At 40.3% G+C, this 20768-nt stretch overlaps 1 protein-coding gene across 2 annotated transcripts in view; it reads right to left on the bottom strand.

Moving 5' to 3' along the window:
• The window catches only part of NKAIN2 (sodium/potassium transporting ATPase interacting 2), a 1040630-nt gene that overhangs the window by 15484 nt on the left and 1004378 nt on the right, over positions 1-20768 (bottom strand). For both annotated transcript variants that reach the window (XR_013176421.1, XM_077162805.1), the window contains exon 5: positions 11216-11276. Coding sequence is in view for 1 of the 2 variants with exons in the window: in XM_077162805.1 (XP_077018920.1) it covers positions 11216-11276 (61 nt within the window). In the remaining variant the exon portion in view is untranslated. The remainder of the gene's footprint in view (positions 1-11215; positions 11277-20768) is intronic.

Raw genomic sequence — 20768 nt, 5'->3', positions numbered from 1 at the left:
GCCTCCTTCTTCCATAATGAGGGTGATCCAAGTGCAGTCTGCATGAAGAAGGGGATCAAGGAAATAGGTGAAGTAAGAGGTGAGGAGGGTGCAGAAAACTGAGAAGGATGAGAAATTATAATGCTAGAATCATAGAGCCAGGGATGTAGATGCCTTTAATACACTGAATAGATGTGGAGAAGCATGGAGAACATGATAAAATAACTATGCAAACTTAACCTTAAAGTTGCATGAGCTCCCTTGGTGCCATGTTGAGGTAGTTCGCAAGTTTAACCTCAGTATTATTGTATAACTTCATGAATTTATGTGTATCACTTTATGCCTTCATGCATACCCTGTAAGTTCTGGCTCTGTACTTTTCCAGTGTTTACCATCCATTCCCTTAGTAACTCCCACCTTGCTCACTAGTCTATATAATCTAGAAACAAAGAATGTTCGGGGCTTAGACTTTGGACAAAGAGTCCTCTGGGTCTGCTGACAATAAAGTTTTGGCCACTTCTCAGAGGCTCAGGTGCTTTCTTGGGTAAGCAGAGTTTTCCTACTTCAATGCTATCCACCTCTTTGTTTGCTCTCCCCTTTCAGAATTGCTCCTGATTATATGTGGCATAGCCTCTCAGTTGAAATTGGAGGGAGCTGTTAAAAGCTATAGATGAGCTAGATAGACATGACTGGGTAGGTCTTCTCAGCTGATATTAAGAATATGTTTAGAATGCACAGTCCATTTAAAAGCAGTCATTTAAGCTGGGGTTTTGTGAACATTCATATATGCATATTTAGGGAAATGAGAGAATAAAACATGAACGTTATAGTCAACCAACGGAGAATGATTCCTTGTCATACAATTCCTGCTAGCAACAATCTTTGTATTAGTTTTACAGTACCCAGAAAGGAAAATCACAAAACTCTTGAGCATAAATCAATCATCTCTTAAGAACCATAAGTAGCAGCTTCAGGAGAGAGAGAATATCCAGTGGTTATTTGAGCATTTTTATTGTTATTTGAGAAAGTGGAAAGCAGATTTGCTCTATGGAGCATAAAAAAACAGTTAAGGTAACTCCTGTCTGAATTATGGTGTACATTTGGTCAATACAGATAAAAAAAGTAGTCCTCTTTAAAGAAGGCATGCATGTTGCATTCTAAGTATCCCATCTGATTTACTCTTTAGGTCTCAGCTGAAACACTACTTCCTTGGGGAAGAATTCCCTGGTCTTCTAAAGTAGTTGATGCTTCCCTGGGCGCTTCCTTCCTACTGCACTCCCTACTCTCCTTATCTGACCTCTCATCATGCTTTATTGCAATTCCTTATGAGAATTGCAGGTTGGACTGTGGCTCCTTGAAAGCAAAGACAGTATTTGTTTAGGTTCCCGTCTTAGTTTCCCAGGCTGCTATGACAAATACCACACATTGGGTTGGTTTAAATAACAGGAGTTTATTGGCTCATGGTTTCTGAGGCTAGAAGTCCAAGATCAAGATCCAGGCGCTGGCAAGGCCATGCTTTCTCTCCAAAGTCAGAAGCATTCTGGTGTGGATTGTTGCAATCCTTAGACCTCGTTGTTTCCCACTGCTGCCTCCCATTATGGGAACCTCTTATTCCTTGTTAAGCTCTTCCAGATTCTGCTGACTTCCGGCTTCTGCCCGGTCCTCTGGAAGGGCTCTGCTAACACGGATGAAGACGCACTGGATTCAGTTGGGTCATGCCTTAACTAAAAATAGCACCTTCAAGAGATCCTGTTTACAATGGGCTCACCCCTCAGGAATGCGGATTAAGTTGAAAAACTCAGTCTTTAGAGGAGGTGCATAATACAGTGTACCACACTAACACATAGCCAGCCACAGAGGGGTGACTCAGTAGATGTTTGAGAGTCTACCTCCAGTTTCATAGTGAAGTGATGTGGACAGTGTACTGAGATTCTGGAGATTCAAGTTTGGTTCCTCGTACTCCCTCTAAATTGCTGACATTGAGCGAGTTAATTTGAGTGTTCCTTTCTGACACTGAATTTAGGGAACTCGAGGAGGTGGTTGCTAATATTGTTCATAGCTCCATGATTCTGCATCATTCCATATTTCTGCTGTGGGTTCCCAAGGGTAGCAATAAAACATTTAGAATGAACAAATCAGCAAAGGCATAGTGAATGGGAAAATTCATGCAAAGGACTGATTTCCCTCTGGCTGTTTTACTACTATTATGCATTGATTTTACTAAGCAAGTTTCCAGGGAGATGAGCTGCTGAATTGTACACATATACAGCATTTGAAACCTGAGGCACAAGAATGTTCAATGGGAAAAGAAAGTGATGGAAAAAGTGGGACCTGAGAGGGGAGAGTAGGACTGGCAGGTTTGGAACCAACAGAAATACTGTCGCCATTCAACTGAATTCAGTGGTGAAGGAAAATGATGCGTGACTCTTTGCAGCTCAGCTCTTGGGAATTCCTTTAATATCACTTCATTAGTTATGGAGGCAGCAATCCATATCCAATTTTCTTTTTGTGTCAGGATTGTTCATGTATAAACTAGGCTCCTTTGTTGGAAATATTTGCAATTAATCCTATAAACAACAACCACAAAAAATGCAAGTATCCCACTGCCTAGCACAGGCCCGTTTACTCTGAGGTCAGACCACCATCTATTATACCCAAAAATGAACTGCAATTCCCACTTTGGGCCTAACCTAATTTTCAAGTGATAATAGGCATGGATTCCCAGAAGCACTCTGTGCCTCTTGATAATAACATCCTAATTTCCTTTCCTGGTAAATGTTTTAAATAAGAGTTTAGCACCAAAGGAAATTAACCTTTAAATTAATTGTAATTATAAAATGCCATCACTGATTTTTGTCTTCAGCCTAATTACTTTCTATTATTTAAACAAACTGCAGCTCCTGTGAGCATTAAGTTTGTTTCTCCTTATTCCCTACCACACAATGCCAGCCAATCATAACTGGGGTGTGGGGAGGGTTTGCTCCTTGTTTTTCCCCTGCTAAAGTGCCTTCATTTAAATGTCACACAGGATTAGGGGTTTGCCCCAAGCGGGCTTACTGACAGGTGCCTCATGGAAGGTTGCTGCGCTCTGCTTCTCCGTCCACGTATCTGGCGGCCAACCTTAGACATTCAGTGTTTCTCAGTTCTCCTTCTGGGAAGAAGAACATAGCTAAGTCCATCCTTCCATCTCTATCAGGTGTCAGTTCCAAAACTTAAAGCACCGCTAGAAAGAATGATGAGAGAACCAGCCAACATCATTTATCAGAAGGCTCACTTTGGATGTCCTGTCTCCTTGGCATGTCTTGGACTCAGGCGTCTGCTAGAGCTCAGCTTCCTGTGCCAGCTCTCTGTCTTGCTCTCATTTATCCTTTCCAGACTGTGGGATCCCGGCAACTTTACCCAGTGAGCAGTGTTTCAATATTCTGGGGCTACAAAGCCCTATTTTTCTGCCACAGAGCTGGCTGCTTTCTTTCTCATGTCATTAGCGGTGCAGAGTCTGAGAGACTGTGAGGAAATAAGGAGGCTGGGTGTCGTAGAACTGGAAGCAGCAGCAGAATAATCAAAAGGGAAGATTTTTCTTTTCATCATTTCTGTCAATGTCACCAGTTCTGGATTCCATTCACATGTGCCAGCTTTCTTTCCTACTGAGGCTGATTAAAACAACTTGAAGAGTCTTCTTCCTCTACCGGATAACTTCAGTTCACCCCAGCTGGAAATATTTTCTGCATAAAATACCTCGTTTATTACACCTCACCCAAAGGGCCTTCTTGGCCGCTCTGAATATTGTCACCTCCACAATGACTGTTCAGAAACAAGGTGTTGATTGTTTGTTCTGGAGCAAATGAAGACAAAGAGTCAATTTCTAAACTTCTGTAGTTTCAACCTAGAAACACTAGACTTATTAAATTTATTTACAGATGATCATGGTGTGTGTGTGTGAGAGAGAGAGTTGGGGAGAGAGACAGAAAGAAAGGAGAGAGGGGGAAAGAGAAAAGTACCACGGCATATAATATAGTGGAGGAGATATTATGTTTAAGGAGAGACAGTCAGAAGAGACTATTGAAGAGTCAGACTCAACTTTGACCTAAATATGAAAATTTAAATATAAAGCTCACATTTACTCCTCAGGGACCACAAGAGGGAGCAATTTAACAGTGGCCTGTAAAAAGAGACCAGTGCCAGATAATTTTGAGAGATTTAATGTAAAAATTATATGCCTTGCTGTTAGGAAACACTGTTGTCACTGATAGGAGCTTGCATGTCACGTATTGGGGGCAGATGGAGGCACCTGTTTCAGGTGCTAATCATTTATTCCTGTCTTTTATTCTTACAGGTGGCAGCATATCATTTTCCCCCTCCCATTTGTTTAGGAAAGGGCAAAAGATGCTTTATTCTAATTGGTCACTCACTTACTCAGAATAAATTGGAATGTAAGGAGATGCCACGTTTCCTTAGCAGTTTCCATATTGTCAGAAATGCTGTGGCAAGCCACGGATCATGTGACTATTTTCGAAGGTCCTGGTTGAGTCTGGCTTCAGGTTGGGGCAGTGCTAGATGCCAAGCTAGAGCTTCTGAGGACACCCCCTAGACCACTCTTATTCTGCCGGCATCCTGTGGTTGCACTGGGGATCGGATGCTCACAAATGAGTTCGAGGACTTTGGGCAAGTCATTTCATCTTTATGGGCCTATAAAATCAAGGTGCTCAAATATCGCAGGAGGCAATCGTTTTCCACTGCTTTAAACCCTGAAAAATCCTTAGTTCAAAAGAAACCTCAAGCTGAACTAAAAGATGTAAAATTAAATAAACACAGAACCCTGTGGGGCATTGGAGGGAAGGGGTAAGTGGAACCCCTCTCCACCTTGACCCCACTACGAGCTACACATTCGTGGCATTCACACACTGGGGCTCCGGGTTTTACTCATCTGTGATCCTATTCAGAGATGAAGAAAGAAATGACAAGTTTTAGTCTGATGGGAGAGTGGCAGATATGGACAAGGTTATTATACTCCCACCTTCAAAATCTTAAAATACATGTTCTAAAGAGATGATAAAGTAATAGTATGCTAACATATTGATTTTTCATTTGATTGCTTGAATATGATACTCCAAAAGCAAAGTAGTCACATCAATCACATAATCAACTCTCACAGCTCTGCCTCTCAACTTGGCACCCAATTATTTGGCACTTTTTTTGAAATGTTAATTGACTGCCCCTTTAGGTAACCAAACAGGGGTATATCCTATATCCCTAACAGCCAGATATGTAGAAAGAAAGAAAGAAAGACGGAAGATAAAAAGAAAAAGGAAAGAATGTGTGTGTATGTGTGTGTGAGAGAGAAGAGAAAAGAACCAGGAGACATATAGTGTGCCAAAAGTACTAACTGTAAACCAGAATGATGGGTTATTTTAATTTCCTTTTTTTAAAAAAATCTGTGTTTTCTATACTTTTTGCAGCAAACCTACATTCAGAAACAGGGAGAAACAAATATTCTTTAGAGGGGAAATACTTCTCGTTGGCACGCCCGCCCCCCATAGGTGGGAGTGTGTGATCATGCTCACAAAATTGCATCCAAACTCAACCATCCTGACAAACTGGAGAAACAATCTAAACACAGAATGGAGTTCAATACTCAGAAGTGAGGGCCAGTAGGCTTTAGAAGGAAAATCAAACAAAAATAACAGAAAATTATTAGTTTCACAGAAGTGAATAATTTCTTATGGCTCCCTTTTCAAATGAAAGATGCTATAAATCGATTATGACTTTTATGCCAAGGCCAGTTTATTTTGGAGGAGTCAGGACAGGTATTTATGCACTTATGCTTGGCTGTGGAGGGGTGGGCATGTGCTGCTTGTATATTAAACTAGAATTCATTTTTCAGTACTGCTTTCAAAATAACTCCCCTTAGACTATTATTCTTAATGAAATTTCTCATCTCTCCCCAGATGGCTTGAATGTTTAATAATATTTGCAAATATATTGAAACTCTTCTAGAAAGGGTAATGACTAAGATAAATGCATTCATTGGCAAGAGGACTGAAGATCAGTTTAATTATTGAACTAAAGATTTTAAAGAAAACATCATAAACATTAGAAATTATATGATTATTTTTTCTACCATAGATCAGAGGTACTTTCCAACACCTGCATGGTCTCCTTCTCATTGTCACAAATACCAATGCTATTGAAACAGAGGTAAGTTCTTAGATCATGGTCAGTGGACATTTGGCTGTGGTGCGGAAGAAATGAGGATTAAGTTAGAGAGAAGAGCTACCTATCAAAAAAGGCTCCTAGATCTGGGTCCTTGGAGTATTTTTATTTTTATTTTTGCAGAATATTGTAAAAGGAGAAAAGTAAAGAGGGTGTTTTATTCTCCCAGCTGCTATAACAAACACCTTACAGTGGGTTGGTTAAGACAAAGGGGATGCACTGGTTTCAGAGGTTAGCAGGCTTGCTTGCCTGTGGGTCGGTATCTTCTGGCTGGCGGGCAATCTTTCCAGGCTCTCGGCTTTTCTGCCTGACGGTGGTGAACTTGGCGATGCACTTTCTTTCTCCTCTAGTTCTGTTGACTTCTAGCTTCTCCCCATGGCTCCTTCCTCTGACTTTCACTGCGCCTTTAAAGGGCTCCGGTAACCAGGATTGAAGGCTGGTCTGATCCAGTTGGGCCACAAGTTAACTGAAGTAACATCTTGAAGAGATATTATTCACAATGGGTCCATACCCACCAGTTGCCAAACAAAACCAAGAACATGTCCAAACTGGGGTACACAGTTCAATCCACATCAAGAAAAGAAGAGAAAAGAAAAGAGAAAGGAAGAGAGTGGAGGCCATAGAAAAATTCGGCATGACTGGCACAGACCATACAATGAGGAGCTCTGCCCCAGGCCTGCTGAGAGGGATGCCCAGCCTACTGGGGAAAGCTTTCCTCTGAAGACATTGCTATCCGTTCATGAGCAAATATAGAAAAAAGTGTTGGCATGGTTGCCGCACTCAGGTAAGGGTCAATGGCCAAGGCAGACCCTCTGGAGCAGGGTTCGAATTATTCTTCTGGTAAAGAGCAAAGTTCCTGTAGGCAGATCCCCTCTACTGGAGGAGATGCTGACCTAACTCTGCTCCTTACATCCCCAGCGGCTGTAAGCCTGGAGCCCTGGAGCCTCTTCCCCACATGTGGGCCCTGGCTGCCCTCACCCTGTGCTCCCACAGGGGCTTCCAAATGCCAGGGAGCCACACTGTGTGTGTGTGCGCGTGTGTGTATATGTCTGGAGGTGCTGCAAGGAGTGGCAAGATCTTCTCTGAGAGATGCCTCCTCCAAGGGTGGACATTGCAGGAGCGAATCCTGTAGGCACAGCAGATGGCAGTCACGTCCTGCAAGCCGCACAGCTCTGGTCCTGGCTAGGCAACTAAAACAGCCAGGGAGGCAAACTTTCAGCTATTTCGTGGGATAAAACACTCAACATTAAAGTATCTATATAAATATCCATCAAGCCAGGCTCTTAGAAAGTAAATGAAATACTGTTTAAAAGGAGCATTAAAGGCAAAGAAAGTCCTCAGGCATTCACAGTGCCCACAGTCTAAGTCCCTTGGTTTCAATAGTGATTTCTTGCTGTTCCATGGAGTCTGAGTTTGAGTTGCTGCTTGTGGAGCTTGAGGCCTCTCCACAACTCTCCTGTCATCTCTGACTCTTTCCTTCCAGGAACCCTGAGTGCATTTGTACGTGTGAGGCTGGAGGGGGGTCAGAACTGTGCACAGAGCCCGTCAGCATCACTCCTGATGTCCAGGATGTGTTGTTCTTCCAGTTGCCACAATTGGGCCCTTAGCTCTGCAGTCTGTTCTCAGTATAGTCAGAGAAGCTGAGCCATTCTCTGTTTCTCAGGAGGGTCTTAGGAACGGAAATATGACTAATTTGGCAAGCCAGCAGCTAGCCCCTGTGCCCACCCCGCAGCCCTGTTGGGACACTCCATTGCATCGGCAGAGCAGGTCAAAATGCAGACGTGGAGACCCTCTGAGTGTTCACATATGTATTAAACCTCTCCCACACTTCAGGTCTTACTTTCTGAGTGCAGTATTTTTTTCTTTAACCAAGCAAAAATGCTTTTTAAGGATCAAAATACTTTTCTTTATGATATAATGATCAAAAATTAGACAAAGACTCCAAACCTTCTCTACACTTGAGCACTGGAAGTCATACGTTTTAGATCCTGTCTGGGGGTGTAACATATTGAGAAATGATTATATATGGGAAATATCAAACCAAAGCATGATACTCAACGAACACTCAAAACTGTCTGTATGTGAACGACCATGAGTAAATGAACCTCACTGGAAGTCACCAAAGGCAACTGGACAGAGAGCAGCCAAAGCCAGCATTTCTTCTGGGCTGCTTACTAAACTCATGAAAGTCTAAAGGAAGAGTCAATCTACTTGGATGTAGAAATAATAAAAGTAATTTCTATCATGTCCACTCATCAATAAGACTTAAACTAGGAAACTTATGTATGAGAAGTCAGCTTGTGTTTCCAATTAACAAAGGCAGATAAAGGGGTCATGGTTAAAATACATATAAAGACATACTTTTTTTTTGGGAAAAATGCTTACCAGATGCTTGAGAGATAAGTCTAATATCTCAAACGATATCAGAGAATTTGAATCCTCTTGGATTTATATGTATTTGGACAAAACTCAATCTACGTCAGAATTTCTTAAGATGAGTTTCTTGGAATTCTAAGTCTTTGCAATATTAAGGTTTTTAGTGAAATGTTTGGGATGCTGTGGGTTAGGGAAAATTGAATGTGCTCCTTTATTGCAGTACCCTCAGAGATGTTAATATGTAAATGTGCATTCTACATTTTTAGTGTCAAACTTACTTGGCTTTGGAATTTTTTTGCACAACACATCTTGTGTAAATAGCACTTCTGGGACCCCCTTTGAAAGGTGCTGTTCTGGAGATATACTGATGACCTGTCTAGGAGACTTCATGTATCAGTAGATATTCTCTGAAGATAAAAATGCATTGGCATAATTGTGAAATGCAATCAAACATTATAGTCTAGGGAAAGCCCAAACTCCATATGAAAATTAAGCGTAGGCTTTTCCTTCATCAAGGTAGATGTTACTGAGTGGTAATATCTGAATGAACTCAGTTTGATGAAGTCCATGGATTTTAAAATCCATTTGTCTTTTACCCTTCCTGAACTTGAATAAATCTTTCATGCACAAGATAGTACTTACTGAATGTCTTCTCTTGTATGTTCATTGGGCATCTCAAAGTTAATGATCCAACCCCGTTCTATAGTCCTTAACTAGTATTTCCATCTACTCATCCACCCACACCAGGCAACCAGGAAGCTACTAGTCTCTTCCCTTCCCACAGAACCCATCCACAGCCTGTTACTCCTCCAGCATGTCTCACATTATAATTGTCCTCTCTACCGCCAACACTGGTTTTGGTCCAGACCTTCATCATTTCCATGGTGTCCTAACTAGTGTCCCTTTTCCTATTCTTACTCCCTCCCCTGTATTTTCTTCATACTGATGTCAATGCAATTTTTTAAAAGTAAAATTCTGATTATGTTATTTTCTTTTGTGAACTACCTGCCGGTTGATTTCCCATCATGGCAATCAAAATAAAGCCTAAAGTCCATCTATCATTCTGTTTTTCAGCTTTGTCTTCTTTTCCAACCTTCTTTGGGTATCCAACTTGAGCACAGGCTACAAGTCAGTCACATTAATGGAGCAACTCTGCCTGCCGCCGCCATGGCCTATTACCCAAAGCGACCTCGGAGCTTTTTCACCTTTTGCCTGGAAACGACTTGTTCTCACACTAGCTACACAACAAATATCTGTTCATCTTTCAAGACTAAGCTCAAATTAGACCTCGCCTATGAAATCTTCTCTAGTCTCTTTTCTCTCCTCTCCTAGTACACACTCTACAGGCTGTCATTATACTTCCTTATTAACAAGTTCATTTTTCTCTACTAGAGATTCAGTTCCTAGAGAAACAAGGTTTTTCTCATCTTAAGGCTAATGGAGCCATTGAAACATTAAGGAATGGTTTATAAAAACTTATTTAACAAACACACTATCATTTACTTGTTTTTTTTTTTTTTTTTGCATGGGCAGGCACCAGGAATTGAACCCAGGTCTCTGGCATGGCAGGTAAGAATTCTGCCTGCTGAGCCACCGTGGCCCACCCTGTCATTTATTTTTATACAGAAAATAATATAACTATGAACTGTATATCCTGATTATACTTCATGTATGCTTAGGTTTGAAAAACTATCTCCCCAGATTATTTACCTCATCTTGCCTCTTCATTTCTAGTATATGCTGAAAGCGATGAAGAAATACTTATATTTCCTTTTGGATTTTCCCCTCAAATCTTCCTGTAACAGAGCAGTATATTCTCATCCTCCTAGTCCCCACTATTGCAAACACCCAATCATTATGGATAATTTTGGAAATCAATAAAATGACTCTTATTTCTGGGTTTTCCACAGAATAAATATAGCTGCATAGGTAAATATCCATATGAGTGTCCAAAGATAATAAAATGCTTTTTTCAATCTCCCTACTTCAGAGAGTAAGGGAGGGGTGAAAACTTTCCCCTGCCGTTTTTAGAAGAACCAAGGACCATGGGGGCATTTAGAGGATTCTAAATGGGTTCCACCATCTAAACTGTGGACCGAGCAATAGGACTCAGTGCTGAGACACTGACAAAGATGTGCAGCCATTTGTGTAATTGTAGGGAAAAAAGGAAGCACTAGCTATTGGTTTCCTGGAGGAAAATTCCTGAATCAATTTGAAGTCAGTTAATGTGAGAATTTTAGGAACTATGGTGAATTGTTGAGATTTGTGGTCCTGGGGCTAAATGATTATTTGTCAATGCCTAATAAATGGCTTATAAAAAGAAAATGGCCAAGCTAACTGCATTTTAAGCTGACTTCCATCTCCAGTCTCCATTTTATATTTCCTACTAGAATTGTTATAAGAGCCATAGACTTAAAAAATACCTTTCAGTAAAAAAGAAAGAAACATGTTTGGAAAATGGGAGCTTTTCCATTTCCTCGGTGTGCTGGACACTTTTATGAGAAACACTTTAGCCCTGATGGGGAGAAATGGCTTATCCTTGGTTCTAATGATGTGTTGGAGGGTAATGTCTGAGAAGTAGAAGCCTAGGTAGGAGGCAGGGAAAAAGATGCTTTGACTTGAAAGAATATAATAGAGCTTTCATACTTACAGCTGTCCTCCTCTTCAGTTATACATTTCACAACATAACAGGCATAGATGAACCCTGCCAGCTGAAACAAAACAGAGGCACTTTAGACATTAGGCAAATGCAACACAACAGGACCTCACTGGGTGTGGCTTTCCAAAGGCAGACAGTGTACAGACAGGTTCAGTGTCCAAAAATGGTTCATAGGACTGGTCTTGACTCCAGTGTGGACTTTTGATTCTAGTAATCTCCATCTCCCTTATAAATAAAGTGGTTTGGCTTCCTCTGACCTGTGTTTATGAGAAAGATTTGTTAATTGCAAGGAGATCTATAGCAGGTTATGTTAGGTCCAGATAAAAAGAAAAATGATGACCACTCATGAATGAATTTACATTTGTATTTGTGCCAGTCAACTTCTGGTTTACTTTTCCTTAGCCTGGATCCTAAGAGTCTAAAATTGGATTCTATGATTATTAAGAAAAATGTTTTGAGGGGAAGCAATTTCTGTGACATGTTGCATGGACTCTGCCAGTAAGAACTCTTACTTAGACCTGCAGTGGAGCCAGGGAAGAAGTATTGAGACAACATGCTACAGGGAAGTGAAGAGGTGGACAGCTTAAAGTTAGGAGTTCTCAATGCATTCATTTTATGGTTGCACACATCACGTCATCCCTTCTGAAACATAGGACCAAAAGACCCCTGCCATCAGGGAAGTCCTTGCTCACTGCCATTGGTACCAGTAAGGGTGTATGGCAAAATCACTAGATGTCTGTCCCCTCAGAATGAGCAGTTTATATTCCTTCATATCAGTGGAATATTTATTCAGTCAAATTATGAATGCTGATTGAGGGAAATATACAACATTATTATTTCCTGATAAGTGGAAATTTTTTTCTGCAAAAACATTTCCATCTGGGGAGGATCTTGCAGGTATATCCTCAGAACAGTGACAAGGAGATGACACTTCAGGCAGACACTGAGCTGGCTGGGCACTGACTTTGCGTATGGAATTATTTTTGCATGGGGTGGGGAATGTTAGGGAAGGCTGCGGTCTTCATCAGGGGGCTAAAGCACAGGGCAAAAAGGAGCTGTGGAGTTAAGCCTAATGAAGTTGTTTTTCCAGGAATCAGGATTGGAATCAGTACACACAAAAGAAAGCACGCTAAGAATGCACATGATGCTCTATTGGCAAGAGTCTAGGGTTTGTTTTATTAGTACCTTTTTAAAAGCTAGAACATAGAATAATCATTGAGTCAGCATTTCTTCCCCTTGGTAAGAACCATCTCTTTACATAATGAAAATATAGTCATCAAGACCATTATTTTTATGGGAGTTTTTTTGAAGAGTACAGAGTACTAGTTAGAAAACTGGGGTTTTCTACTTGGCTTTTTTTTTATTTGACCAAACCAAATCATGCGGTGATTTGAGCATTTTCATGGGTCCTGGAAAAATAGAGTATATTTTAATCTTTTACCTCTCAGGACCCATAAAAATGTTCAGATCGTGATGTGAACCAGGCCCACGTATACTTTGCTTCCTGGGACCTGGCTCTGGCCATGGCTGAGCCAGAGGCACCGCTGGTCACTGCCTGTAGCTCCACCATTTCTTGGACATTAAATTTTTAGCACGCCCGGCTGAATGCTATAGATAAATCATAGTTCATTTCTTCTTTTCAGCTTTAAATTGTTACTTGAATTATTTGTAAAGCAATTTTTCCTAATCAAACTTTTCTCTTGAGTCTTACTCATCTCTTCATTACTTTGAAATGAAAATCTGGGTAAGAAGCATTGATAAATTCTGAGACTCAGTGCCAATAAGTTTAAACTCCTCATTAAAATGTCACTGGATTCTAGATTATTAACTGTACTTTCCCAGAGTGCAGCCGAGGCACTGTGCTCTGCTTACCAGGGATCTTTTAATTGTATTTGGTTGCATTCTTTAACTATCAGGGGAGCTCCTTTGATAGAAAAGTAAATCCTGCTGCATTTCATTACAAAAGCTTGCTGATTAAGAGAACTTTGGCTTTTAAACTGGTCACCTCTAAATACGAATGGAAACTTGCTTCTCCCAAATTAATCAAGATGCATAAACTTCTGTAACCTGCCAATTTTCCTACATCACATAGGTTTCTAATTTAACCCATTAGCAGCAATTTACAAAATTTACCTCCAGAAAAGGGGTTGAAATCCTTTCTAGCAATTCTTACTGCCTCCTATAATGTGCCACTCAGCTAATTTCTCCTTGAGCTTCAACAATGCATGAGACCAGGGTTCCTCAACCTCAGCCTAGTGATGTATTGGGTTGGATAATTCTTTGTTGTGGGAGCTGTTGTGTATTGTAGGATATCTAACAAGATTCCTGGTTCTACCCAGTAGATGTCAGTACACACCCCCTTCCCCACCGTCCCAGCCAAGACCATCAAAAATGCCTCCACACATTGTCAGCTGCCCCTTAGTGAGCAAAATCATCCTGGGATGGAGTCACTGCATTATGTACAGTCGTAAACTCAGGGAATTTGCAATCCTGTAGCAGGGATGCACATACAATTATAATTCAAAGTAGATCAAGGTAAGTGCCAGAAGGAAGGAAGAAAAGTGGGTGTCTACTAAGTGACAAACAGCAAACTGGGCACTTTTACACCCCGTGCATTATCCTCACAACCACCCTGGGAAAGCATGTTATGTCTACTTGTGCAGAGGTAAAGTAGAATGGGTTTTGCTTTTCCAGAGTGAGATCATCAAGTGGAAAAGATGTGGTGTTTAGGGAAGAGTTAGTAGTCCCAAATGCTGAGAGTTTGGGGGCCTTATATTAGATAAAAGGAAATCAAGGCTGTGAAGGCAGATGAGGGGAATAATCAAGAGTATGTATTGAATTACAAAGCTAATTGTCACTTTTCAATATAATATACTTTAGGAGCTCCCTGTCCCATATAGAAAAAGTTTAAAACTTTTCATGGCATACAAACCCTTCCATATATGACGCCTAGTCCCCTGTCTAGCCTCAGAATCAGTACCAGTAGTAAGCTGCTGGTAGTTTGCTGACATCTATCAGGTGGGTTTTCTTTTCTGTCCTTAACTCATTTATCTGCTTTGCTTCCAAAGCATTCTATCTCCTCACACCTCCTTCGCCCTGCTGCTCAGCTCTGTGCCGCCAGTAACTCTGACTCATCCTTTAAGAATGAGCAAAGGTGATGCCTCCTCTAGGAACTGGCTGTTTCCCAGGTGGAAGGTTCTTAGGTCTCAGGTAGACATAGAGCGATAGAAGGGCTTGGAGAGGGAGTTATGAGGGAAAGGACAGGGCGGAGAGGACATCCTTCACGCGGAGCTCAGAAAAGAGCAGGGAAAATGGGAATTATGTCCACAGAGGAGAAAATGGCCCCAGTTCAGAGGAGTTCAGGCTACGTGAAGGGGAGGACGAGGACATAGAGCAGAGAATAGTGACCCAATTTGTCTTATAGATCTGAGTACCTAGAATTAAAATGAAATTATTTTATTATGTTCTTTATTCAAAAATGGCTAGAATATGGAAAGCACCAAAGGCATCCATGAAGCAAACACACAATTATCCACATGCAGAATAATCCAGTTATTTCTGTCTTTAGCCTTCAAAGCAGAGCAGTCTAAAACTTTTTATTTTTATTCGTCTTTTCACCTTCATACATCTAATGTGATTTGCTCACTTCTGATTCACTTGATCAGGAATTACATATCATCTCGATATCATTACAGACTTAAAGGAAATGATTATTTTCTCTATATAACTAAATTAGATTAATGTTCTTTTTTTGTATCCACAAACCAAATTACGATTGCACATCCCAGAAATTTACTTAGAAACCAAAGGATAAAAGGAAACAAATACCTTTTGATAAGTGTTTTAAAATATTCAATTGTAATAATTGAGAATGTAACAGACTTAGCATTTAAAATACTGTACTTAAGACTTCTGTTTCTGGGAAGTTGGAGTAGATGAACTTTCCCTAACCCTTCCACTAACTACAAGTAAAAACCCTGGACATTATATATGAAACAAGCATAAAAAAGATTCTGAAATTGTAGAGAAGGCAGACCAGCTAGGGACCACGGGACCCGAGGAAGTCCAGGAGGTGAGTTCCCTGTTTAGTTTTTGTGTTTGCCACAAATATTTCAAACTTGGAGCTGAAGAAGGCTTCATCCAGAAATGAACGGGGTGACGATGAGGGGTAGCAAAGAGTACTTTTTTAAATTTGCAATTATCTCGTATTCTCAAATACATTAGTTCCATGTTTCATTTAATTTAAATCATCTGTTTTGGCTCTGAATAACCAATTTAGATGCCATAAGCCCATGCTTTCTGCAATATGAATTTGAACAGAAGGATAATATGCTTTCACCAAATATAGTTTTAAAGTGCAGATGATTTTTACTTGCTCTTTTGCATCTCTTCCATGCATATAATTTGAGATGGCTTCACAGCAAAGGAGTCTAATGAAATTATTTCAGTGTTATTAATGAAGGCCTTTTATATGAAATTTTTTTTATATGGACTGGTGTATCATTTCTTTTGTCCACTGCTGACTCTTATCCTGTACTTTTTCAATGGCTGGACTCTTAAGGAGTAGTTGCATTTTATTTGGTATGAATAACCCAGGTGCGATGATCACCCTCTGATAACTCATGAGGGATTGCCTCCAGAGCCATTGTACATGTTCACAGCCTCCTGGGTCAGAAAAGCTTTTCAGAGGATCAGACACATATCTTAATAGCAACCTTTAGGTATTGTGCTGCATCATCAAGCACGACAGTATAAAACTCTTTTTAAAAGATTAAATAAAACTAGATGTACACGCAAAAGTGTATTATCTATTTCAGGCTGGGAAATGGACTGAACCAAATGTCAATGCTGGCTTAACCAATCATGCCCATTATAAATTGGACTCTGGAGACCAGTAGATTTCCTTAGGCCAAATTCACCAAAAAGTTACTGGAGTTCAAATGAGTCTAATGTAATAGTAAAATTGGCAGAACAGAAGATATTCAGGCAGGGTGAAAGATGGCTAATGAAATTCAAATGTCATCATGGTTAATACCTCTCTTACAGTTTAAATATCAATTTATTTTAGAAACTGTATTGAGAGCAGTAGTTCAACCATTCTATACACGTGCCAGTTGGGAGGTGATCAGAGAAATGTTTTATCTAGTGCAATAGAACTGCCACACGATAACTTCAGTTATAAAGATGCCAATTCTCAATCAAAACTATTAATCAAAAATAATCAGTGAGAAGCAATCTATCAATAGCACCATATTTTAGTAGTAAAAGTTCAAGATTGTGTAGCAACCCTGATTCATTTATTATTGAGGATTAAATAATGAATCCTCATAATTTGAGGATTTAAAAATATTTGGTAAAATATAAACAATCAATGCAATAAATGCCATTCTGTTGAATTCCTGAATAAAATCAGTATGTAATTCCTTTGGGAGCAAATGATGAAGAGATCAATTTCAAATAGGAAGACAGTTTAAATGGGCGCTCTTTCGGTTGCCCACTTTAAGTCTTGTTCTGTATGACATTTAAACATTCTTGAGGAAGGGCAATGATCTAATAATTACATGGAGGCTGCCTAAACAAGTGGTGTGGTCCTAGTTTATCTGAAGAGAACAACTGCATCTAAAACAAGGGAGGTGAGTAACCCCACTTTCCTTGGGGTTTTTCAGTAAACACTGGAGAAATGTGTTCAGTGCTAGTACCACAATTGAAGAAGGCACCCAACAGAATTGTAATCACGCAGGGAAGGAAGACTGAGAAATGAGCGCTTATGAGTGAGGTGTCTGGCTCATAGAAAGTTCCCAGTAGGTATTGTATGATGATGGAGAAATTCCCAGGCAAACTGATGGTTGACTGCTTCCTGGAAACAGGAATGACAACCAAACTAACCTCTGTGGATCATTTTCCCCCAGAGATTTCAAAATAAGCAATGGCCAAAGTATCTTTGCTTAGAAATAAGAAATTTGGAAATCCTAAGTCCATTCTGATATTTTCTGTATAAATAAGCTGTCAAACAAGCATTTGTCAAAGGGCAAACTGAACAACACAATCCACCCATAATAGAAATATAAAAATCCTGCTATTCCTCCATATTAAAGTAACTATGATGAAGTACAGAAAGTCATTTTATATTTTGGGGATGGAATAAGACATTATTTTTGATCCTGTCATATCCACATCTCCAGGAGAATATGGGGCTATCCAGGGTTCCTAGAACAATACAGATTTAAAATTGTGGACACAACATCTCTGCATATGTAGAAATTATCCCATCTAACCTCATGTAAGGACATGGATTAGAACCCACTTGAGTCCCTTCTGCAATTGACCAGTTGCTTTAGACTAGAAGCTGACTTCCAGCTAAAACGTTTCTTCAGAGAAGCAAGTCGAGTCATGAAATACAATCAGGAATCATAGGAAAACTACAAAGCTGCTGGCAAACCTTCTTGCAGCTCTATGGATGCTTTGACCTGGCCAGCTGGCACGTACCCATGGCTTGGAAGCTCATGCCATCCTATTATAGTCCCTCACTTTTGGTTCATGCTGATTGTTTCTGTGATGGGAGGTCAGAAAACCATAATGTTACCCAACTCTGCCAAATCTTCATAATGCACTTCCCTTTTTTTTTTTTGGCAAGATAAATGACAAACTCATAATTATAAAAATAAACCATAATTTACTGATTGTTACATAAAAATGTTGTCAACAGGGTGGACCATGGTGGCTCACTGGCAGAGTTCTTGCCTGCCATGCCGGAGAGACTGGGTTCGATTCCCAGTGCCTGCTCGTGCCCTCTCCCCCCCAAAAATGTTGTCAACAATATTACTGTTGTCATTGTATGAAAGACAAACTGAACAAAAAAGGAAACACAGGACAAATCAACTAGGGAGAAGAGTTGTTATAGTAAACTCAGATACAATCATTGGAATTTTTGAAAATACACTTGAACAGGAATCTTAGAGAAATTGCTCCCTTTTCCATGAAATTTGTGGGACTAAGCTTTATGCTCTATGAAAAGGAATTTTGGGTGGCATTCAGTGGAGCAAAATACTTGCTGCCACATGTGGCAGAGATGAAGATGAATGGGAGTGAATGTAGGACAGAAAAGAAACCCCAAGGGAGAGGTATTAGCCGTGGATGGGAGAAGATTCAAATTTGAAGACTATTTTTCCCCCAAAGCAATTTTGCAAGGCACAAAACTGAATCTAAGTGTCCCTCGAAAGGCCCGTCAGCGCTTCCCACGTGTAGCAGTGCAATCCAGTCGAGGTGAATGACCCAGGAGTCAGAACATGGTTCTGCTCGACCCCTTCTCCATTTCTATTACCATATTTTCCACATAAACCTTAGATCAAGTCTTTCCACATGTCAGAGCCAGTATGCTCTGAGGTGAGGTAAACTCTGCATTGAGTACCTCAGAACGAAGGAATAACATTAATTACTAGTAGCATGATTTTTACCATTTCACTGCATGTAAACTAGGAGAAAAAGCAACTGTATTTGGTATGTGTATTTTTTTTCTGAGCTTAAACCTCAAAACCAGTCAGTCATCTAACCAACCCTTCCCATCCTAACAGCAGCTGGAAGATACTAAAGGAAAGGTTAATGACTAATATAGCATTGTTAGAGTGCTCACTCTATCTGAGCATGTCCTATTATAGTTATTTTATAGCTATTGTCCCATGTATTCTTTCTAAAACCCAAGAGAGGGTTTCTGACATCATGCACAACTCATAAATGAGAAAACTGAGGTGTAGAGTTAAGTAATGCCTTGAGATTAAGAGATAGTAAGGAATAGACTTGAACCCATGTCAACTGACCCCCAAACTTCTGCTTTACACTCCCACACTTATTATTAATTTATCTCATAGGCAAAGCTTGTAATAGTCCCAAGTGAAGGAAAGTCCAAAAATCAGAGTGAATTCATCTTTGATCAAGAAAGACTTTAATTTCCCCTAAAAAATTAAATTCACCTGGCTTTCCAAGTTGGGCATTGGGATTTAGAGGATAGTATTGAATTTGGGATTAGCAGAGCTTTGAAATCAGCAAGAAATAAACTGGCTCGGCTTCCAGACAAACCACAGAGGAGTTTAATGCCGCTCGTGGGAAACCTAGAGAATGGAGGAGAAGGAGAGTGCTCCGCCCACTCATTTAATTACTATTTCAGTTCTCTTTCAGTGGTTCCGACTCATCATGATTTTATAGTCCTCCTCTGAATTGTTTATATATGCCGCTGCACACCACAGTGGGCTTCTTATATTAGAAACATATTTGTGAACCACTAATTACCTTTAGCTTATGGCTGGAGAGCAAGGCAAGCCTCCCATCAGGCTGACAGTCACATGAGTGGTTCTATGAAAATTTAATCGGTAGCTCCCCATTCCTCAAGATAAAGAATTGATGACAAAGGGTTCAAGGATGTTGATTGCACTGAAGTCCACCCTTCACCCCAACTGTTGGGGCTCCCTTTCCCCTTCACTGTGTCCCAACCACATTAAGTCTCTGGCAGTTCTCCCAATATACATGCCAGACCCTTTGATCCCTTCATATCTGTGGTAGGTTGAAACTTTGCATTCCAACAAAGACATTTCTTAATCTTAATCTGTGCTACTCTGAGTGTGAACCCTCTTGCAGATAGGGCCCCTTAAAGATGTGTAACAGTTAAGGCTTGGACTTATTTGTGAAAAAGATCTTTAACGATCTATTGAAGTGTGGCCAAACTGAAACAGGTGCTCGTTAATCCAGATCACTGAAGGTCTTAAGGAGATAAACCAGAACACGCCAGAAGATAGTGGAAACCAGCAAAGCAGACATGAGAAAATTACGCTTTGGGAGGCAGAGATTCAAGACAAGGCACCCTAAGGACTGTGGCAAGCCAGCAGCAGTAGACCACATAGTTCAGGGAGAAAGCATGGCCCTGCCAACACCTCGATCTTGGACTTCTAGCCTCTGAAACTATGAGTCAATAAATTCCTGTGGTTGATCCAGCCCATCGTGGGGCTGGGTCATAGCAGCCTGGCACACCACGACAGAGCCTTTGCATACGGTATATCCTTATCTGACAAAAAATTCAATAGCATGTGCAAAAAAGAATTATGTTGCATCATTAGAAATATAATACACAAAATGAATTAATTTGTAAAAAATAGGTATGTAGTGGGGTGCTATGTAAGCACAGAGTAGGGAGCTCCCTGGCTGCCTCTTGAGAAGTTGGGGTGAAGCAGCCCAGCTCTCACCGTCCACTCTGGAATTTTGTTGGTGGCATGAGGACAACCTCAACAGCTGACCAGACTCAGACTCTATTTGTCCAACCCCACGAGAAAGAAGGCAGCTTTTACATTTTTTGAATTTTATTTTCCCAGCATGTATTGATTTGTCCAAGAGGTTTCTGTATGTGTATGTGTGTGTGTGTTTTCCTTTAAGAATGTAGAAATTGAGAAATGTCAAATATATGAGAGATTTTTATGGAAACATCTAAAACAGAAGTTTAAGCATGGGCATTAGAATTGCTTCTTTTACCTAAATTAAAAAAATTTATAGCTTTCAAAGA

This window comes from Tamandua tetradactyla, chromosome 5, assembly GCF_023851605.1.
Source record: "Tamandua tetradactyla isolate mTamTet1 chromosome 5, mTamTet1.pri, whole genome shotgun sequence".
Lineage (NCBI taxonomy): Eukaryota > Metazoa > Chordata > Mammalia > Pilosa > Myrmecophagidae > Tamandua > Tamandua tetradactyla.
This window is presented reverse-complemented; position numbering and strand designations above follow the sequence as displayed.